At 49.4% G+C, this 20001-nt stretch overlaps 1 protein-coding gene across 1 annotated transcript in view; it reads right to left on the bottom strand.

Moving 5' to 3' along the window:
• CUNH1orf61 (chromosome unknown C1orf61 homolog) overlaps positions 1–19681 on the bottom strand; it is a 31373-nt gene extending 11692 nt beyond the window's left edge. The window contains exons 1-6 of the mRNA XM_029556176.1: positions 19650–19681; positions 17065–17209; positions 16881–16982; positions 16166–16299; positions 9984–10161; positions 7648–7732 (exon numbers count right to left, since the gene is read on the bottom strand). Coding sequence (XP_029412036.1) covers positions 7648–7732; positions 9984–10161; positions 16166–16299; positions 16881–16982; positions 17065–17209; positions 19650–19681 — 676 coding nt within the window. The remainder of the gene's footprint in view (positions 1–7647; positions 7733–9983; positions 10162–16165; positions 16300–16880; positions 16983–17064; positions 17210–19649) is intronic.
• Between the last annotated feature and the right edge of the window lie 320 nt (positions 19682–20001).

Below are 20001 nucleotides of genomic sequence, written 5' to 3'. Positions count from 1 at the left end.
AAGGATCTTTGAGTTTCAGGCCTTTGGGTGACATTAACAGCCATTTGGGTCTGTAGTTCCTCCTTAGTAAAATGGGGTTTAACAGCAGCTCCCTGGCAGTGTTAGATAGTGTTGTGGGGGGTGGGGGGAGGCATGTGGGCTGGGGCCTTTTGGGGAACCATTAATCGCAGCCTAGAACCTGCTTCTTTTCCTCCCCCTGCCCAGTTCAGTCTCCATCCACCTCTCCCCACAAAACACAAAAGAAATCTCAAACTTTCGAATCATAAGAGGCCACTAATCTCTCTCTTCCTAAACTGCTAAGGGAGACAGACCCAAGTACAATGGGCTCCCTGAAGCCCAATTTTTTGAATTTGGATTTGCCAATATTTCTTCCACACAATACATAATTGAGCCATCATTTTCTAGCTATAAAATCAAGTCCTGGGAGGAAAATTTAAATTTACACAGGAAACTGGAGTCTGTGCAATGCCATTTTGCCCGGTTTTTCTGACCCTTATTAGTCCTTTCCACCTTGCCCCAAAGCCCCGTGTGGTAGGGTCTGACAGGAGCTCTAGGAAGGCAGGAGATTCCTAGCCTGTTTATTTTATTTTTCAAAGCGGCTCCAGACTGTCTTTTCAACTGCAGAAACAGTCTTGCTAAAATATTTAGGTCAGGCCAGATAAATGGATTCTTTTTGCAAGAGCCCTGATTAATTTCTCTAATTCTTTGCTTTCTCTGGGCAGCAGACACTAAGCTATAAATTCCTTTGTGTTTGAGCTCCTCAGAGCTCCTTGAAGCCATTTGTTACTTTTAGACATGATTTCCAAGAGCGAGGCAGGGACGGAAAAGTAGGATGTTCTAAATACCCCAATTCAACGCCTTTGGCCATTAATAGCAAAGCAGCAGGAGAATCTCTTTACTTGACTCGGGTCCTGAGAGTGAAAGGGGGAGGAAGGAATCAGCACCCTATCTTCCCAGAACTCCGCTGGAGTGAAGAAAAAAGTCTCTAGCCACTCTGTCCTAGGGCATTGGCTTCTGCGTCGCCCCGCTCCACGGTGATTTTTAAGGCACTTCCGACCACCCCACCCAGCAGCGCCCAGCTCGGTCTTCACAACTCTCTACCTCGGCACTCGCGGGATAGCCTCTACTGCTTCAGGGAACCCACCAAAGCAAAGAGTTCCAGGGATACCCTAAGAGCCGCGCACTCCACCGGTAGCTGCGAAGAGCGGAAGAGCCGAAGGGAAGCTGCTCACATTAGCACCCGCGAGTGCTCCGGAGAAGCGCCGAGGCACACAACCCTGCACTCAGATTTCAATAGGTCTCCCAGGGAGGGACCCAGACGGCTCCATTCTGAGGGGACACCGGAGGCGACCCCAGAGAGGCTTCTTGCCTTCCTCCAACTCAGCCGGGCGCGGATGTGGAGCGCGAAAATTGATCTGCCTAACACCCCGAACCGCGACGCCTACCAGAGCAGACCAGACCGCGCATCTCCGGGTCTCCTCCGGCCCCACACCTCCCAGTCGCCCTGTCGCCCAGCCTCCCGGAGGCCGGCTTTCCGGCCCCTCAGCGCAGTGTATGGGGTTATTTTTACTTTCGGTTATCTAGCTTTATGAAAACTCCACACCACTCATACAGCTAGATAACCAAAGATAACAACCAACCCCGCCTCCTGGCCGCCGCTTCTTCCAGGGAGCATCCCGGCCGCCGCCTGGACCTCCGTAGCCGCCCACAGCCCGACAGCGGGTGAGGGAACTCGCGTGGGGTGGAGGTGGAGAGATGGGGTCTGGGACCCAAAGGACTGACGATGAGCCCTCAAAAATCGAGGAGAGTATGCAGCCTCCAGGGAGGCCGGAACCGAGCCTGGACCAAAGCCGCCCCTCGCTGAAGGTGAAGCGCTTTTCGCGCCACCCGGGAGGAGCGAGCAGGGGCTGAGGCAGAGGCTCAGCAGAGGCAGAGGCTGTCTGCCACCGAGCCTCACTGCTGTCCACGCCCTCTTCTGGAACATTCCTGTGGAGCCTCTCTCGGAGGGAAGCGCTGAGTGCAAGTTGCAGGGAAGCAGGCGGCTAGACTGGCCAGAATCAGGCCCGGGGCAATCCCCAGGCCAGCGAGGAAAGCTCGTGGGGTGGCGGCGGGGTGGAAGGCGACTCGCGATTTCCAAGCGAGTCTCCCAAGGGCAAAGACCCACCCACAGAGATGGGGGCGCACCCACGACGCGGGACTGGGGAGGACGACGGAGCGCAGCCGTGCGGGTGAGCCCGGGAACCCCAGATCCGCGGAAGCCGGAGAGCAGGCTGTGTACAGAAAGCAGCGGAAATCACCCAGGGATGTGAAAATGACCCGGAGTCGGAGCGAGAGATGCCCGCGGGGCTGGTGCGGGGCGGTATGGACGGGACACCCGAGGGAGGTCTGGGGAGCCACGCAGAGTTTTGGAGCGTTTCCCCACTTCATGCCCCACTCACGGCGAGACAGGGGTGCCCAGACAGGGGTACTGTCCTGCGCAGTCTGCCAGCGGATCGTTGGTACCCTGGCTCAGCAGGTGACGGGGCAGAGGAGTCGCAGTCTCAGCCTAGCCGAAGCGACCCGGATGGAGCTGATCTCGAGTCCTTACTCCCTTCTCTGCCTTGGCCGCAGCTCTGGTGGTGGCGCTGGCCGGCGCCGGACTTTTCATTCATCCTTTCACACGCCTTCCTCAGGCCAGCCTCTGATTGGCTCTACCTGGTCTGACGTCACTGCCTCGTTTCCCCCATCCCATCCCCGCCGCCGACCCCGCCCCTCTCCCTCCCCAGGCCAGTCCAAGGCTCGCAATTGGGGTGCCTCTGCCCCCCAGAATGGTGTGGGGTAACCAATGCCTCTTACTGCCTCTTCCACTGAGACCCGCCTGCCACTTGTATACTCCATTGTCGTTTGTGGTTCTGATCTCCACACTCCCTCTTTTTCTAGGTCCTACATTTTCCATTTTGGCCCTAGGTATGTTGCACCAGGACTAGGACGTAAAGATAGAAAATAGATTGTGTAAAATTCCCTAAAAGAGACCCGATCTGCCTGTGATCTCAGCACTGGAGAGGCTGGGGCAGGGAAGTGAAGAATTCCAGACCTCCGTGCCCCCTTCCATTAGAAAAGGGTTTTTGTTCCTCAAATTCTAACCCTTCCTAATCCGTGATCCTGATATTTAGGACAGGCAAGGTAGGTTTTGTTCCAGATTTTCAACACAAAACAACGAAGGAAAGGTTCTGCAGTTTGAGAATTCTAGTATCTGACTGGGGTCCTGAGCAAATCCAGCCTTCTTTTCTGCCTTCTAGGAGACTGTCTCTTGAACCTGTTTGCAGTATCAAGTTTCCAGGTAACAAAGCACAGCCATGGTTTTAGCTAGACAAGAACTCAGAATTTGGTCCAGCCCTGGAGGCCATCAATAAGTCTTATTTCCCTTCCTCCACCCATGCTTCTAATCCTCCACCCCAGGGTTCCGGCAGGAAGACAGCTCTTCAGCAAGGCTCATTCTCCTTCCCCAACTTTTCCCCACCTGCCTCCCAATCTTACCCAATGGGACATTCCCTCTCCCTGCCTGAAAATCAGAGCTGGAAAAAGTGCTGTCTCTACCCTGAGTAGTACCCAGTTGCTAGTGGGCAAGATCTGAGTTCTGGATGGTGGATGGAGTGGAGTTCTCAGACCAAGCAATGGGCTGGATCTTGTTGGTCAGATTAACATCAGCCAGCTCCTACAATCAGGATCCTTGAACCAGCGGTATACTCAAGAAGGGCCATCATTTGACCATTAGGTCTGTCCAGATATTTCTTTCATTTATTTTAATATTTTTATTTTATGTGTATGAGTGTATTGCCTGCATGTATGTGAGTACACCTGTGTCATGCAATGCCATAGAGGTCTGAAGAGGGCTTTGGATTCCCCTGGAACTGAGTTAAGGATGGCTCGTAGCCACCTTGTGGGTGCTGGGAATCGAACCCGGGTCCTCTGCAAGAGCAGTCAGTGCTCTTAACCGCTGAGCCATCTCTCCAGCTCCATGCCCAGATATTTCTATCTACTGGTCCCACACACAACCCAGGACAAAGCTAGACCTATATATTGTTTTCCTTGCTGATGACTAATAGGTTTAACTTGGCTTCTCTCAAAAGCAGGAGATTGTCTGAATATTCACTGCTATTAATGCTGGGAGCAAGGCTTTGAGGTGGGGACCATCTGAAATGGGATAAAGTCCACAAGCTGTTTCCCTGCCAGAATGGTAATGTGAAACTGAAGCAAATGACCCAATCTCCCCAGGTTTCAGGGCCAGGCTTAGCCTGTCTACAAGCCTCTACAGTATCTTAAGACTGTTATCCAAGGGAGAGGCCACTTAATTTAAGGACTGAGGATTGAGCTCAGGGTCTCATGCATGCTAGGTAAGCCCTCTACCACTGAGCTATATCCTCAGTCCTCTTTTTACTTTTTATTTTGAGGCAGAGTCTTACTAAGTTGCCTAGGCTGGCCTTGAACTCATACCCTGTAGCCCAGACAGGTCCTGGAATTTTGATCATCCTTCCTCAGCCTGCCAAGTAGCTGAGATCACAAGCCTGTATTACCAAGCCTAGCTAAAAGAGAGGATTTCTAGAAGCTTCTATAACTTGAATGCTTTTCCTTTCCAGAACAGGGAGCACAGCTTTGTGATCAATAGTAAGGAGGGAAGGATAGAGACCCAGAGTAAAGGCGGGCCCCATACTTCTTCCTCCTGCACCCCCTTCCAGCTGTCCTTACAGCTCAGAATGGAGTCTGGGGCTCCTGGGGCTCTGGTACACTTGCAGAGAAAGGGAGCTCTCCCTAGATATTCCCACAGGTAGTCCTCCCTGTGCTAACTGCAGTCCCTAAGTCCATTCCATAAAGCCCTTCATTCTTTTCCATGCCCATACCCCTCAAATGTTTGTCTGTATACCATCTCATTCCCCTTCACAGGATGCCTGAACCCTGCAGCCTAAACTTCACACACAATGGCCAAGTTCCCCAGGATCCTCCCACAGAACCCCTTAAAAGCACCTGAAGCAAACCTTTTCCCTCATCCTCCTGAGACCAGCTCAAGGAGAAGAACCACTTTCCCGGCTGGCTAAAATGCTCCCTTTCTTCTCACTGGTTTTCACCATGCCCTGCCCTCTGCAGGGCTCACCCCTTACCCTAGAGCTATCCAGACCACGACACCATGACACACAAGAGGCAGCTAGACCAGCCAAGCCCTTCCTCTCAGCCACTACTGTATTTGTGTTGGGAAGGAGAGAAGACACAAAGGTTACCTTGCCCAGTGTATACTCTCTCCCCATACTCCAAATGGCAAAATTCAGACTAGACATCATTAAAAATCAACATCAAGAGAGAAATGGGCACATTTAGGTGAGTTCTGAAAATGTTCCCCACATAGTTAAATACTTGCTGCCTCTTACTGAAAAGCTGAGCTCTTCAGGGGCAGTTCAGTCTAACAGGATTAAAGTTAAGGAGAAGTCATCTCACAAAGGAAATTGGAGATAGTCTAAGCTGTCCTGGCCCACTGCACATAGAATCCCCACCTCTGCCCAGGTTTTGAGGAAGCAAGTTTCACTTGGTTTTTGTTTGGGTACACAGAGCAAGCCAACACCCTACCACTCCTTTTCAGGAGTGCAGGCAAGTCAAATACGGGTCTTCTGTCCAGTACAAAAGGGATGATTTGCCTTGAGAGCAACAGAGGGCTCCCTCCCCCTTACTCCTGTTAACTGGAATTGGTCTGTGCCTAAGGCATGCTTTTCCAGTTTCACACAAGAAAACTCCCTTAAAAATGGCAAATGAGCTAGCTCCTCAAAGACAAGGACAATTTCTGGCATATTCTTTGTCCAGGAAGAAACAAAGTAGGTAAACATTATGCAGCAATGCAAAAAAACAAAAAAAAAAAACAAAAAAACAAAAAAAAAAAAAAAAAAAAAAAAAAAAAAAAAAAAAAAAAAAAAACCATACCGGGGTCAGAGAAGACCCTTCTACCCACTGGGTGCAGTGAGCCTGTAGGCCACTCACAGCTGAGCACAGTGGCTCCACTGGGTGCCCTATGGGATTGGCCCACCAGCTTTGGTGTTCCAAGAAAGGCATCAGATGGAGCAGAACCCTCTGCCTCCAGCACAAAACAGCAATCTACTATCTGATGGTTTGTGGACCTCACTGTGAGTCCTTCCAGGGAAATTTGGAAATAGCATCCCAAATCCCTGTGCTGAAATGAGTCTATAAGTATTCCAGGAGCTTTCATTCCTTGGGGTCCTAAGGATCAAACCCAAGAGTCCACACTTGGATTTGTAGCAAATACTGGGCAATTAACTATGCCACTGAGCCATATCCACATCTGAAGCCTGCATTCTTTGCCAATGTCCCCCATCCATGCAGCTGCCTGCCTATTGTCTATGTACTCACAGAGAGAGAAACATGGCCTCAATTATGCTCTCTGGACTCAGACTTTTGGTGCCTAAAATACACTTTGACAGTAAAGTACTTTCTTGAAGTAGTCAGGTAATTAAGTAAAAGCGTAAGTTTCCTTGTTTACCAAGTGAATTGGTTTGGAAGATATAGGTAAGAACTATATCTGATGGTGCACTTATGCCTGCAGCAGAAGCTCATCATTACTGTGACCACTATTAAACGTTATTCTTCTGTTATCAAATATTTAAACGTCTATGGTATTGTGACAAATAAAAATGACAATTGGCAGTAAAAAAAGAAAAGGTGAGTAGTGTAAAAAAAAGTCTAGCCATATGAGCAGATGAGGTTAGCGTGCCTAGGGACAAGACCTAGAAGAGGTGGTCATTGGGGACACTACGGTCCTCTTCACAGTAGTGGTTTTTCCACACCTGGGGGGGGGTCAGCCTGAAGAGCTCCCAGCTTGGGGAAGCACTGCCTTTCCAGTGAATCTCTGTTCTGTGCTTGGGTTCTACTTGCCTAATGCCAACAGCAGCAGGGAGGTGAGAACAAAGTGGCAGAGGTGGTAGAGGATCAGCTGATTCATCTACATGAGGGTCCTTTTTACTAGACCCTTATCCATCAGCAAATGGCCTCCTTTATGATCACAAGCCTGAGTAAGGGTGCAGCACACTCATGTGCTGATGCACATGCACACATACAGAGAGACACACACACAGACACACAGACACACACACACACACACAGAGCCATCAACTCAGACAGATGCAATAGTAAGTCCACAGGCACTCCTAGCAGCTCTATCTCCCAATGCTTAAAGGTATGTGGCTCACCCAGGGCGCTCTCAGCTATTTAAGTTCCCCCAGGCTCCATTCACCCCAACCTGCACTCCTCTCCTTGGTCACCTGTCACCCATGTCCCCCTCTCAAACCAAACCACTTCCCCCTAGTCAATGGGCTTCCATTTCTGCCCTCTAGAGCCTATGGAAGAAGAGGGAAGGTTTCTTGTATGGGAGGCAATACATTTCTTTTATGTATAGACCAGATAAAGGGTGATCTTTTGTCCCCAGGCTATGCTATTGTATTCCCTTTAGCTTTAACCCTGCTGGTCTTACTACAGAGTAGAACAAAATCAGAGGTTGGAGACAATAAATAGAGTGGAGAGAGAGAGAGGGAGAGAACCCAGAGGGTGCAGAGCTAGCTTCCTTTTTCCTTCCCAACCCACACCACCACCCAAAGCAAAGAAGGAAATAAATACCCTGAGGCCAGAGGTGCCTGCCACCTATGATGACACCATAAACAGATGAGGGGGCTGCACAAAAGAAGCTTCTTGATGGACACTCCTGTTGAGGGAAGACATTAGACTTCAGTCCTCTTCTCAAAGCCCAGTCTCCCAGTTTCTCTCCTTTGCTCTCCAATTCAATCTCCAGAGCCCAAGGCTTCCCAACCAGGTCCACAAAAAAGAAAGGCAGAGACATACAGGCTGGCCAGATGTGCCTGATCTCCACAAGGTGATTCTAACTTAGCTGCCTTGGCCTCACCACCCCCCTCACATCTCTACCCCAAACCCTCAAGACTTAAAATGGGTCTGGAGGAGCCTCTCCTCACAGATTCCCACCAGAGTACAGAGATGGATGGGATGAAGGACCTGGCCATTTCTGTCTACCTAGATCTAATGGTACTATAAACTGTAAATTGCTACTATGTACATTAAAGATATTTTCAGTCATAGCCACACAGTGATACAGGCCTGCAATCCCAGCACTCAGGAGGCTGAGGCACAAGGACCAAAAGTTCAGTACCTTTGCTTAAAAAATAATATAAGATTATTTTGATCATATTATCTCCCCAGCTTTCCCCACCCATCTCTGTCATTACATTTATATATCTCTCAGGATCCAAAAAGACACCCCATAGCCATACATTTTCTTCTTTTCATATACACAAAAGATGTGAATGCAAAATAATTATTTATTATTTTAGTGTTGGATGTTGGGTGTGTGTCAGGCTAAATTAGGGCTTGGGGAAGTGACTTAACTCCAAAAATGCTGAGATTCAACTCTACACTAATTTCTTTCTTTCTCTTTCTTTCTTTCTTTCTTTCTTCTTTCTTTCTTTCACTGGAAGGTAACATAAATACAGGGGAATGGGGGGTGGGGTGGGGAGCAGGAATAAGCCTTTACTACAAGCTGTATTTCTCCGGAGTGGTGCTTCATAAACTCAGGAGTGCTCAGTCTCAAATGGACAAGCCCTCCTATCCCATGGGGTGGGGTGTCTCAATCTGAAACTATTATCAAAGAAAACTCCCCCTTGTCTGCTGCCAAAAACAGGTACAAGAACAGGCAAGAACTTCCTACTCCTACCTGATTCAGTGAGAGCTCAAGGATCCCTCTCTTCACCCATTGATGCCCAGCCACCCTACCACCACCAGACTCACACAGTGCCCAGGGCAATGGCAAGGGACCAGCCCAATGTACACAGAACATGTGTGTGCATGCATGACAACTGGTAGCCTCAGCAGCTCCCAGCAACCTGGAATCCTAGCACAAGGAATGGTTTGCTTGTTCCAGACCCGGCTATTCCACAAAGAAAGAGTTCAGCCTGTGTCTCAAAAAACAAAACAAAACAAAAAACACCAATAACAAAAAAACAGTGTGGGTGCTTACTAAAGGCAGGAGAGTGCCTCCCTGCATTCTGGCCATCCTTAAAAACAAAACAAAAACAAACTACCCTAAAGACAAAATAGCTCCATTAGGGAGAAGGTGGAGAAAGCCAGAGCAGGGCTCCCCAACCTCCACTCCGACACCCTCCCAATCCCAGCATCCATCCCAACACTTCTTACCTTTAAGCACCCCCTCAGCCTCTTTCCTCTTATGAGAATGGGATGAGGAGGAATTAAATTAATCTAAATTCTGTAGAATGTTTTCAGATTTTTCCCAGCTCTAGTCTCCACATTCCTGGAAATGTGGCCCCTTTCCTCTCACCGGTAAACTGTCTCAGACTTTTTCTTCCCCGAAAACCGGGTCTCTGGGACAGGGAGGATAGGGTAAGTGAGGAAAGAGGGTCTGGAGTCCAGGTTCAGAGCCATTTTTCTCTTTCCTGCCATTCTCTCTCAGCACTGCCTCCCTGCCTCTCCTCCGACGCAAGCATTAAGATGTTGGTGTCTGGGGGAGTGAAGGGAGGGACGGATTAATAGGATCAGTAGCACTGTGACCCTCCCCACCCCCACCCCCAGTCTCATTGACAAACTTACTGAGCTCCGGGCCCTCAGGGACTGGGGAGGGAGGGGAGCAGGAGCCTTTGGTGTGGGGCAGGGCCCCTGCCTCCAGCTCCACGATGGATGCCCAGGAAGCAGGAGTGAAACCCGGTGGGCAGGAGGCCAATTCCACGTACTCCTCCTCGTCTCCTCCCTTTTATGGACCCCCAAATCGTTACCAGCCTTTTCTTTAGGTGATTATGGTATAGCCTCGATGAGAAGGTTCGGTTCTGGTGACACGTTTTTTTTGTTTGGGTTTTTTTAGGGGATCACTTCCCAGCCTCCGCTCAGATGCCTGCCAGAGCTAGGCTCCCCACTGGACCCCAATGGTCACTTACCCTGCTTCTGTGGAGAGGAGAGGCTGAGCGGGTGGTCCTTCGGCTGCACGCGGGTCTCTCCCAGCTCTTCGCTTCGGCTTCTGGTGTAGTGGAGGATGCGGCTCCGGTGCCGCTGACGTAGCATCTGCCTATCCATTCAGGAATTCCGCTCGCCTCTTTCTTTCTCTTGCTGCTGTCCCTGGAAAGACAGCAAAAGGAGGGGGTGCTGCCCCTATCTGGGAACATCACTACCACCGAAATGACAGCCTGCTCCCACGGAGCCTCCTCCCTTCTCATACCTTGGGCGAGGGGTGTCTTCGCCATCTCCACACTGTTTTCTGCTACCCTTTCTAACCCATGGAGGAAGAAAGGGCTAAAGGACACTATTGTTCCTCCAGGCCAGCCTTGTCCCCAAGGTAGCAAGGGAAAGAGAATGAATGACTCAAGTACTCCTGTCCCCAGACTCCTTGAGTTTTAATTTACTTTTGAGCTTGAGAAGGTGATTCCGTTTGTGTGACTTGGGGACCCAAGGAAAATACCCTTTGCTGGTTGAGGTTGGGGTGTTCAGTCCCTCCTCCCAAACCTCCCCTCGGTCACCTGGCCCCATCAACTAACTGTCACAAATCCAGATCTTAGATGTGAAGGACAAAGTGACAATTGGAAGATGAAGGCTGAGAGCTGGAATAGAGACAGGGGTCACCAGCTCTTGGAAGTCTAGACAGAGAAGGGGTGGGACCACAGACTCAAAGTGGGAGATAAATTATCTTGTTCTTAGAGGAGAGAGCTGTTTGGGGGCTGGTTTCCAGGGCTAGGGTTTGATGTTTGGTGGAAGCTGGGGCCCCAATGGTACAATAGTCGGGGCTCTTTTCTTTCACCTCCATCTCAGCCCCTCCCTTTTTCTCCCACCCACTCTTCCTGGACTGCATGGGAACTCAGTCTGAGCTCAACGTGACAGACAGCAGGCCTGCATGCTAATGAAGTTTGTCTCAAGTTCATTGTCAAAGCCCCCCTTCCCCATGGCCCCTTTCTCTTCTCTCTCATACACAAATCTCCCTCCAACTTTTGTCCCACAGACCTGGAGGCCACTTGAGTCTCTGTCGGCTGGCTGGCTCGTATCTCTTGCCCTCCTCCCTCAATTCTTCCTTCAAGGAGTAGGGGGGCCTTCCCCTGTCTTCCCAGCCACCTTCTGGCCCAGGCATCCGTAAGCCCAAGGAGGGATTCTGAGGGTTAAGGTGTCAGAGTCTTGAGACAGTGCCCCTTCATTCCAAAGTAGGGAGCTGCCCCCACTCCAAGTTCCCTACCCCCCAATTCCCAGCTCCGTCCTAGGCCTGTCTCCCCTCCCCCTTTCCTCCCATTATGATTATTTCACTCTCCCTTGATTACATCTGCTTCACTAGCTCAGAAATAAAGATCCTTTGAGACTAATTTTGCACCCCCCCATCCCTCCCCTCCCCTTCTCTCTAGACCAGGCTCCTGTTAGCTCCTTTCTCACCAACTGGAAGACATTGAGTTCCTTGTCTAGGGAGCTGGGGGGTTGATGGGAGGGGGTGCCAATGGACTGGGGGGGTCCTCTCCAACTCTAGGACGGACGTGTCCAGCAATCCAAACCTGTCTTTCTTTTGTTCCTACAAATCTCTTCATACTATCGCCACCCTCTGGAGCTTGCCTTTCGCCCAGTAACCAGGGGATAGAAGGAAGGGGAGGAGGACCCTGAACTCACTCCACCCCTCAATTCCAGGGAAAGGAGGGAGGGAGAGAAAAGGGGAAAATTTAAATCCCCCCTCATTAGCCAGAAAGGAAGTGAAAAGGGATAATTATAATTAAAAGCAGACAGCTGTGGATTGCATCTTTTATGTTCCTCCAAGCCTCCTCCCCACTTCTGCCTTGCCCAGAAATCTGCCCCCTGCACATCCTGGCCCTGGTTCCTGCTGGACTGGGGAGAATTCTAGGAGAGATGGGCCTGGAGTAGGCCATGCCACTTCCTCTCCCTCTGATGGTACTTTCCAGAATATCATATTAGGCCCAAGAGATGCTGTCTTCCTCTTCCTAGCTCCCTACCTGTCTCCCAAAAAGTGAACCTATGGGAGGTGGGGGTATTCAGATGGAAATGACAAGTTCAATAATTTGGGAAAAACCTTTGCTTTTCCTAAAAATAGCCGTCATGTTTATAATGACATTAATGCTAAAAAGGAACTATAACTCAGAATGTTTTCCCATTCCTCCTCTTTGGAATTGTCTTAAAATACAGGAAGGGGTATCTGAAAGCCAGAAGAGCTGGAATTCAGAAGGGAGCATGTGGTAAGGAAGACAGGCTAAAAGACTGAAGTACTGGAAAGGCACACGGGTACATATGTACGCTTCATCATTTTGGGGGTGGAGTTGCTAGGCCTATCTCTGCTATCCTATGTATTTATAGAATTTGATCTTAGGCCAGAACAGCAGGGTAATTGTAGCATCATTAGCATATATGCAAATCAGGTAACCTATATACGCTCAGTGGAGGCAGATTATGATTTATTTCTCTCCCCTTTCTCCTTCCCTGGTATAAGCTCCGGTTCCTCCTAGCTGTGTACCAGCAATTATCTGACATTGTAAGAGGGAACTGTAGCCCTGGAGGAGGGGGTGAGTGGAGGACAGAAAAACAAAATGATGGCAGCGGCTAGAGGGTTTATCTCATTTTACTCGATGTTATTCTGGGAAGAGTGAGGAGGCAATCAGTATGAAGATTTTGAATGAACAAAGAGGTGGGGTGCTATGGTCTTAAAACAGAGACAAATAAAGCCAGAAAAGGCAAAGACAGAGCTAGAGTCATAGTTGAAAAAAAAACACACTCAGAGCAAGGGAAGGCACAATGGATCCCAATTTGGGGAGAGCATAAGGATCTGTATATCTGAAGACAAAGGGATGGGCTGTCCAGGGACACGTGGGTCACTGGGAGGACTTGTACTTCCATATCCACTGCAGGCCTGAAGACTGAAGCTGAGTCTCCAGAGAGCCATCCCTTATCAATCCTTTTTCCCTTCTACACCTAGGAGATAGCCATGGCCCCCAAGCAGCAGCTTCTGATGGCTTTATTCTTTGTTACCAACACATGTGCATAAAGCTGAACTAGGGTTGACTTTAGACCTGCCTTTCTCACTAGCACTTAGGGGTAGGGGAGCATCCTCTGCTCTCCAGTCTGGACTCTCCTGGGACATCTGCCTGGTTCCTCAGTCTCTGAGGAGGTACTTTACTACCTCCCTTTTCATATTCCATTCTTTTCTTACTCAGACTGCACACCACCCAGAATGAAAAACTGGACCGGTCCAATTTTTATTAACTTCCCTCTATTGTTGCCGGGACTCCTGGGTCTGAATTGGACTTGTCTTCCTCTGCCTTGCAGGGTAGGATGTTGCTGGCCCTTGATAGCAGTGGATCAGTGACTACATTCAGAGCCTCATCAGATCCTGTTTCTACCCTGCTCAGAAAGGGGCCCTGAACTCCTAAGGGGGCTAAGGGAGTGTTTCTTTGTAACTGACTCCAAAGCCCTTTTGACATCCCTAGAGGTAACCATATCTGTTATCAAATTTCCCCTCTCTCTGTCTTTGTCCCTCTGTCTCCCCCCACCCTTTTCTTCCTGGTGTCCATCCATATGGGTCTCCACAAAGCCTTTTCCTACTTGGGACTGGAGAGATGACTCAGTGGTTAAGAATACTTGCTGTTCTTCCAGAGTACCTGGGTTCAATTTCCCAGTGCCCACATGGCAGCTAACAACTGTTAGCTATAACTCCAGTTCCAGGGAATCTGGCACCTTCTTCTGGCCTCTGTGGGCTTTGCATGACATAGGTGTACTTACATGCATACAGGTAAAATGCTCATACACATAAAAATAATGAATGAATATTTAAAAAAGTCTTTTTCTACCAAAGGCGGACTCCAGAGGGCAACACTGAAGTGGGGGCAGGGTCTGGGGACCTGAAGTGTTATAATGGAGAAGAAATGTCACTGAGAGAAGTGCGTATGAATATCCAAAGAGGCAGAAGCCAAAATAGAGAAAGGAAACAACCTCAGGGCAACACACAGATTTTTACACAAAAATAAACCTCTGGTGCATGCCAAATTTGTCACCCAAGACTCCTCAGCCACCTTGGACATCTGTATAGGACTTCACTCCCAGATCCAGCTCTCAGTCACTGGCTCTTTTGTGGCTCTTTTTTGTGGCATGGCGAAGAGCTGAAAAGGCAGAGGAGGAAGGATAGAAAACTAAGCAGAAGGAAATGGGAAAAGACAAAGGTGTAGATTGTGAGATGAAGGTGCTGGGGGCCCCAGAAGCCCAGGTAAGGGCAGGGCAACTGTTGACACTGTCAGCCAGCCCCCAGAGCCCCAAGCTTTAATTCTTCACCACACACTGGAGAGACAGTACAGTTACTTCTGCTTCTTCCTCCTCCAGGTTCAATCCAGAAACTGGAGAGTAGCTTTGCAGAGTCACCACACCATTCTCCTGCACTTGACTGGAGTTACTTGGAAAAAAGAGGGATGCCTCTTCCCCAGACACTGGCTCCACATGAGCTGGGCTCTCCCACCTCAGCAGTTCTCCTGTGCAATAATTAAGCTCCAAACCCCTGGAACTCTGTGTGTGCAAGTAAATATACCCTCACCTTCTCTCCCACCAGACTCTAACTCACACTGCTGTTCTTCTGTGGAGCAGGTTCTCCCATGCCTCTGACCAGATTTGTATTTTTACTTACTGTAGTCTGTGCACATTGGTCAGACATGTCTAGCCACCACTCTCACTGCTGCTTTGGAACCAGAGATGCAGCTCAGACAGTCTTTCACTTCAGAGTCCTGTCCTAAAGCATCCCAGATGCCCTCCTTGGGTGACTTGGTTATGCATCAGGTCTACATGGTTCACTGATGAGCCAGCATAACCCATAGAGCTCCCAAGGTACCAGTCACTTCCAACCAGGAAAGAGGACCAGATCTTGCCAGAGAGGCAAGGGCTAGCTTGATATAAATACCAAAGAACTGCAAAGAGGTTTTCTACTATCTCCCTGCCTGTATGGGACCTATATATTTGTAAATGTTACTTTTATTCCTAGAACCATGTACATCTCCATTTGTTTTCACATAAATCTCTGCTTAGGGCCCTGGCCAAAAGCTGGTACTGTGCATGAATCCTGGAGGACCTCAGGCAGCCATCTAGGCTCATGAATATAAACCCAGCCTGTTAGCTTGCTTTCTTAGTGCAGACTGGTTTGTATAGCTCACACAGCAGCCTCAGTCCCATTCTCAGCAGAGGTGGATATGTGGGTGCTCTGTCCACTGGTTGGTATAGGCAGGTCCCTTCCCACCAACAGGTTCTTCGTCCAGAGACACTGTGACCACTGAGTTAACATTGAAACATGCCTCACTGATGGGTGCTTACCTGTCTGTGCCCCACTTCTATTTGCAGTGCTAGGAGCCTGTGATGCTGATTGGCATATGTGAGTGTATAATCCACATTCTATACATGTATATAGCTATACATGTATATAGCTTTGGGCATCGTGTAGCATATGCTGATCTTGGTGTGCATGTGCTTTTTGCACACTCCCTTGTCTTGGTGGTGGAGCTAGTTGGTGACTCGGTATGGGGAGAGTGCCACAGCAGCAGCCCTCAGCCCTATCTTGACCTAGGCCCTCCTGCTGGCTTCTGCAAAGTCCATCACTGGGTTGGTGCTCAGGTACTCAGGGTGCTAGTGCGAGATGAAGGAGGATGAAGGAGTGGGCACTCGCTGGCCTGCTGGCCTGCTACCCCTGACCACTAACTGAAGGTGCCACATTACAAGGCTCTCCTCGAGACCCACCCCCTGCTGCCGGGGTCCTGGGGAGGAGAGATGATGAAAGAGTCAGAAGGGAGCAGAAAAAGGAGAGAGTATTGGAAACATAAGAAACACAAAGTCCACTTGGAAAGAAACAAAACATTCAGACAAAAGAGCTACAACCCAGCTGTGGTCTGGTGGCGCATGCCTTTTAATTCCCGCACCTGGGAGGCAGAGGCAGGCGGGTCTCTGTGAGTTCTAGGTCAGCCTGGCCTACATAGTGAGACCCTGTCTCAAAACATTAAAAAAAAATTAATGATAAATGAAGCCAAAAGGAATACTAAAGACACGAAAGGGTTTGAAAGTAAACTATAGGGAAGGCAAGGAGGCAGACGGCATGGCAGGGAAGGCGCAATTAACCAACCTCGAGAGCTGAAGGGCCCCTCGACTGGGCGCGGGCGACAAATTCCACCAGCCAGCTGCTCGCTCGCCGCATTCTCCAGACCCGGCTCCAACGAAGCGTGCCCGCCTTCCTCCAGCCACGACTCCCGGAGCTGCCTAGCCTGAGAGCCATCGTCACCCCACCTCCGCAGAGGGGCGCGCTCGGGAAAGGAATCCGAGGGGTCGCAGCCCTCCCTTGGGTCGCAGCGCTCCCAGGGGCTCCAGAGGCAACCGAGTCCGAAACCGTCCGCGCTACCGGAGTTGCCCGAGAGAGGGAAGCGCGGCCAGCGGAGAAATGGGGCTGGGGACCCGAGCGCCTCGAAAGTAGAGGGGCCGGGAAGGGCACAAGGCACCGAGGTCCCCCCCCCACGCGTGGCCTCTCTGTTTGTCCTAAGATGCCCAATTCTGCCCCGGACGTTTTGCAGCCAGCGGTAGATAGGGCCAGAATCCAAAGATTTAGGCACTTGCCAGGCAGTGGGTCTCCCAGGCAGGGCGGGCAGGGGACTGGGCGCCCTGGGAAGATGCAGCGCCCCAGGGCACCCGGGCCTCCTTGGACAGGGACCAGCGAGCCCACCTCTTCCAGCCCCGGCCCGCAGCTTCTGGAATCACCGCCACAGAGAGACTGGCCGAGTCTGGGACCCCCACTTAATAAGCCCTGCCGACTCCAGCGTTAGGGAAATCGTTGCATTCCCCCAAACCTGAGCAAATACCTTGCCCAGCCTCTTTGCCCGCTCGGGTTCCTTTTCCGTGGCCGGCTCCTCACTCTCCCTAGAAGGTCTGGGGCTGAAGTTCCCACAACCCTTCCAGTCGAAAAAAGGTCTTTGCGATAAGACCGGCCTGGATTTGGAGGGTCCGTAGACCGAATCCTAGAACGTTCCGAACCTCATCAGTAATACGAAGAATATTAGTGTGGGTGGGTGTGGGCCAGCCCGAGAAAGAAGGCCGCAGTGGGAGTGGGACGCGAGGAGCCCAGGTTTCTGTCAAGAGCCCGGGGGTAGCCGCAGTCCCTGGCTCCCCTGCAGGGCCCCTGGCAAGGGCGAATATCCAGTCAGGGTAGCTCTGGCAACTTAGGGCCCGGGCAGGTGGGAAGGGTATAATCTGGTGCAGCCTGCAGTGTAACCTTGTCACAGGCTGATTAAGCTCTCCAAACCTCTTCTAAGCTGATAAAACGGAGGGAAGAAAGCTGCTTCCCTGAGTGGCGCGAGCACAGACACGAGATGCTTGCCGGCCTGGCTCATCTCACACTCCGACAGTAGTTTTTCCTATGCAGGAAGGGGGTGCAGACCTTCCGATTTTCCTTTATGGATTCAGAGTGTGTAGGGTGGGGTGAGTCACTGCCCCTTGCTGCCCCTCCACTCTTGCCTTCCCAGTGTAATTAGTTTCCGAATCCCATGTCAACTTACCTCAAACATAGATATACAACTACTGTTGCTCTTAAAAAATAATAAATAAATATAAATAAATAAATCATCCCACAGTGCATTGAAATAGCCTGAAATAAAATGCAGTATGACTCAGATTCCTTCCAGAGCCTGGTGCATCTCTTAGAGTTAACACATTTCATCGCTGGAATTTCTCTGGTTTTCTTCACCTCTGGTGCTTCTAGGCAAGCACTAATTCTGAGCCACATTCCCAGCCCAGAGTAATGTATTTTTTACTTGGAAAGAGGAGTTTGTATAGTCTTCCTGCTTGTCTATTATTATTATTATTATTATTATTATTTTGAGACAGAGTTTTGCTATGTTGTCCTCACTAGCCTTGAACACAGCAATCCTCCTCTTTCAGTCTCCCAGCTGTTGGGATTGTAGGTGTGTGCCACCATGTCCGGTTTAATAATTTGTATTTCTTTTTCTTTTCTTTCCTTCTTCCTTCCTCCCTCCCCCCTCCTTCCCTTCCCTTCCTTCCCTTCCTTCCTTCCTTCCTTCCTTCCTTCCTTCCTTCCTTCCTTCCTTCCTTTCCCTTTTTGTGGCTTGGCTATTGAACCTAGGGCCTTGTGCATGGTAGGCAAGCATTCTACCACTAGGCTATACTCCTAGCCATTCTTTATTTGTGAGTATATTTTTCAGAGAATTGTGAAGATACTACATATGGGGAAAATACATATTTTGGTTGTGCTTTGGATTTTTTTTCTTTTTCTTTTTGTTTTGAGACAGGGTCTCCCTGTAGCCCCAGATGGCCTGGAACTTGTTATGTAGACCAGGCTGGCCTAGATCTCACAGAGAGCTACCTGCCTCTGCCTCCTGAGTACTGGGATTACACCTGACTTGGGTTTTCTTTTTATCTTTTGGTTTTTTTTTTTTTTTTGTGATAGGCTCTCCTGTAGCCCAGACCTTAAACTCCTTATGTGTGTAGCCAAGGTTGTCCTTGAACTCCTGATTCTCTTGCCTCTACCTCTGGAATGATGGGATTACAGGCCAGGCATGAACCTATCTCCATGCTCTGGTTTTTACAGGCCAGGCATGAACTTAGCTCCATGCTCTGGTTTTTAATATTCAAAGTTAAATCTGTAAATGCAATTAAATTCAATCAGATAGCTGTTCTAAAGCAGTTGTAACAATAAAATTGGGAAGTGTCAGCCCACAGTGGTGTATGCCTATATTTCCAGGACTAGGGAGACAGAGACATGAGAGTAACTCATGAGTTCAAGGCCAGCCTGGTCTATAGCCAGTACTACACAGGGAGATCTTGTCATAAACAAAACAGAATAAATAAAGTTTGGGAATGACTTAAAATGCTGAAATGAATAAATAAGATGTTGTACTATAAAGGAAACATTAGGTTTCTATTTATCAATATGAATATAGTGTAATGTTTAATGAAAGGGTTAAAAATTGAATGAGATAGGAGCTGGAGAGATGGCTCAGCGGTTAAGAACACTGGTTGTTCTTGCAGAAGACGCAGGTTCGAATCCCAGCACCCACATGGCAGCTAACAACTGTCTGTAACTCCAGTCCTAGGGGATCTGACAGCCTCTTCTGACCTCCATGGGCATTGCACTTACCTACATGCAGGCAATACACGCATACACGTAAAATAAAAATAATAAAAAATTTTAAAAATTGAATGAGATGAATAACATGATCCCATGCATACAGATTATAAACACATAAAATAAACGTGCACTGTGCACTGTTCATAGTATGCTGCTGATGTATTAGTGAGACAAAGTTAAAGTGAAGGGAAGTGGGAGAGCTACAAGACACAAGGGCAGGAGAAAGATAACAGAACTGAGAAGGAAAAAGCCGGGAAAGGGAAGTTGTTTCAGTTCCAAAGCTTCCGCATTTGGAATTCTGTACATTTAAGTTTCTATATAAACTACAAAGTGTCATGTGAAATGGGGCCACAATTAACTTGTGTGAGCCAGTCTCTATCAGCACCCACAATCCTACTACCAAGGACAGGAGCTGCATTCAGCCCAGACCTCTGTAGGGAGGGGAGAGGCCCCAGGCTAGGGCAGTTTGCCTCACCATTCCTGTGTCTTCCACTTTCCAAATCCCATGCCTCAGAAGGCCTTTCCCCTTGGGTCTGCGCTGAAGTCCTTTAACTGTGGAAGAGGAGGAGATGGCCTGCCGTATGGTGTTGGAGGTGTGTGTGTGTGTGTGTGTGTGTGTGTGTGTGTGTGTGGTCAATGGAGATCTTGAAGTGGACAAAATTCAAATTCTAAGAATTTTCTTCCTTTCCAAGGCTAGGGACTTGGTGACATTATTTCCTTAGAGCACCCCCTCATCTCCCCCCCACCCTCAGATGCAAGGGTTTGGCATGAGTACTGCCCAGAAGAGGGAAAGGGAGGCTGGGAGGACCAGGGGAGAGTTCTTATTT

Source organism: Nannospalax galili, unplaced genomic scaffold, assembly GCF_000622305.1.
Source record: "Nannospalax galili isolate Female #2095 unplaced genomic scaffold, S.galili_v1.0 scaffold591, whole genome shotgun sequence".
Classification (NCBI taxonomy): Eukaryota; Metazoa; Chordata; class Mammalia; order Rodentia; family Spalacidae; genus Nannospalax; species Nannospalax galili.
This window is presented reverse-complemented; position numbering and strand designations above follow the sequence as displayed.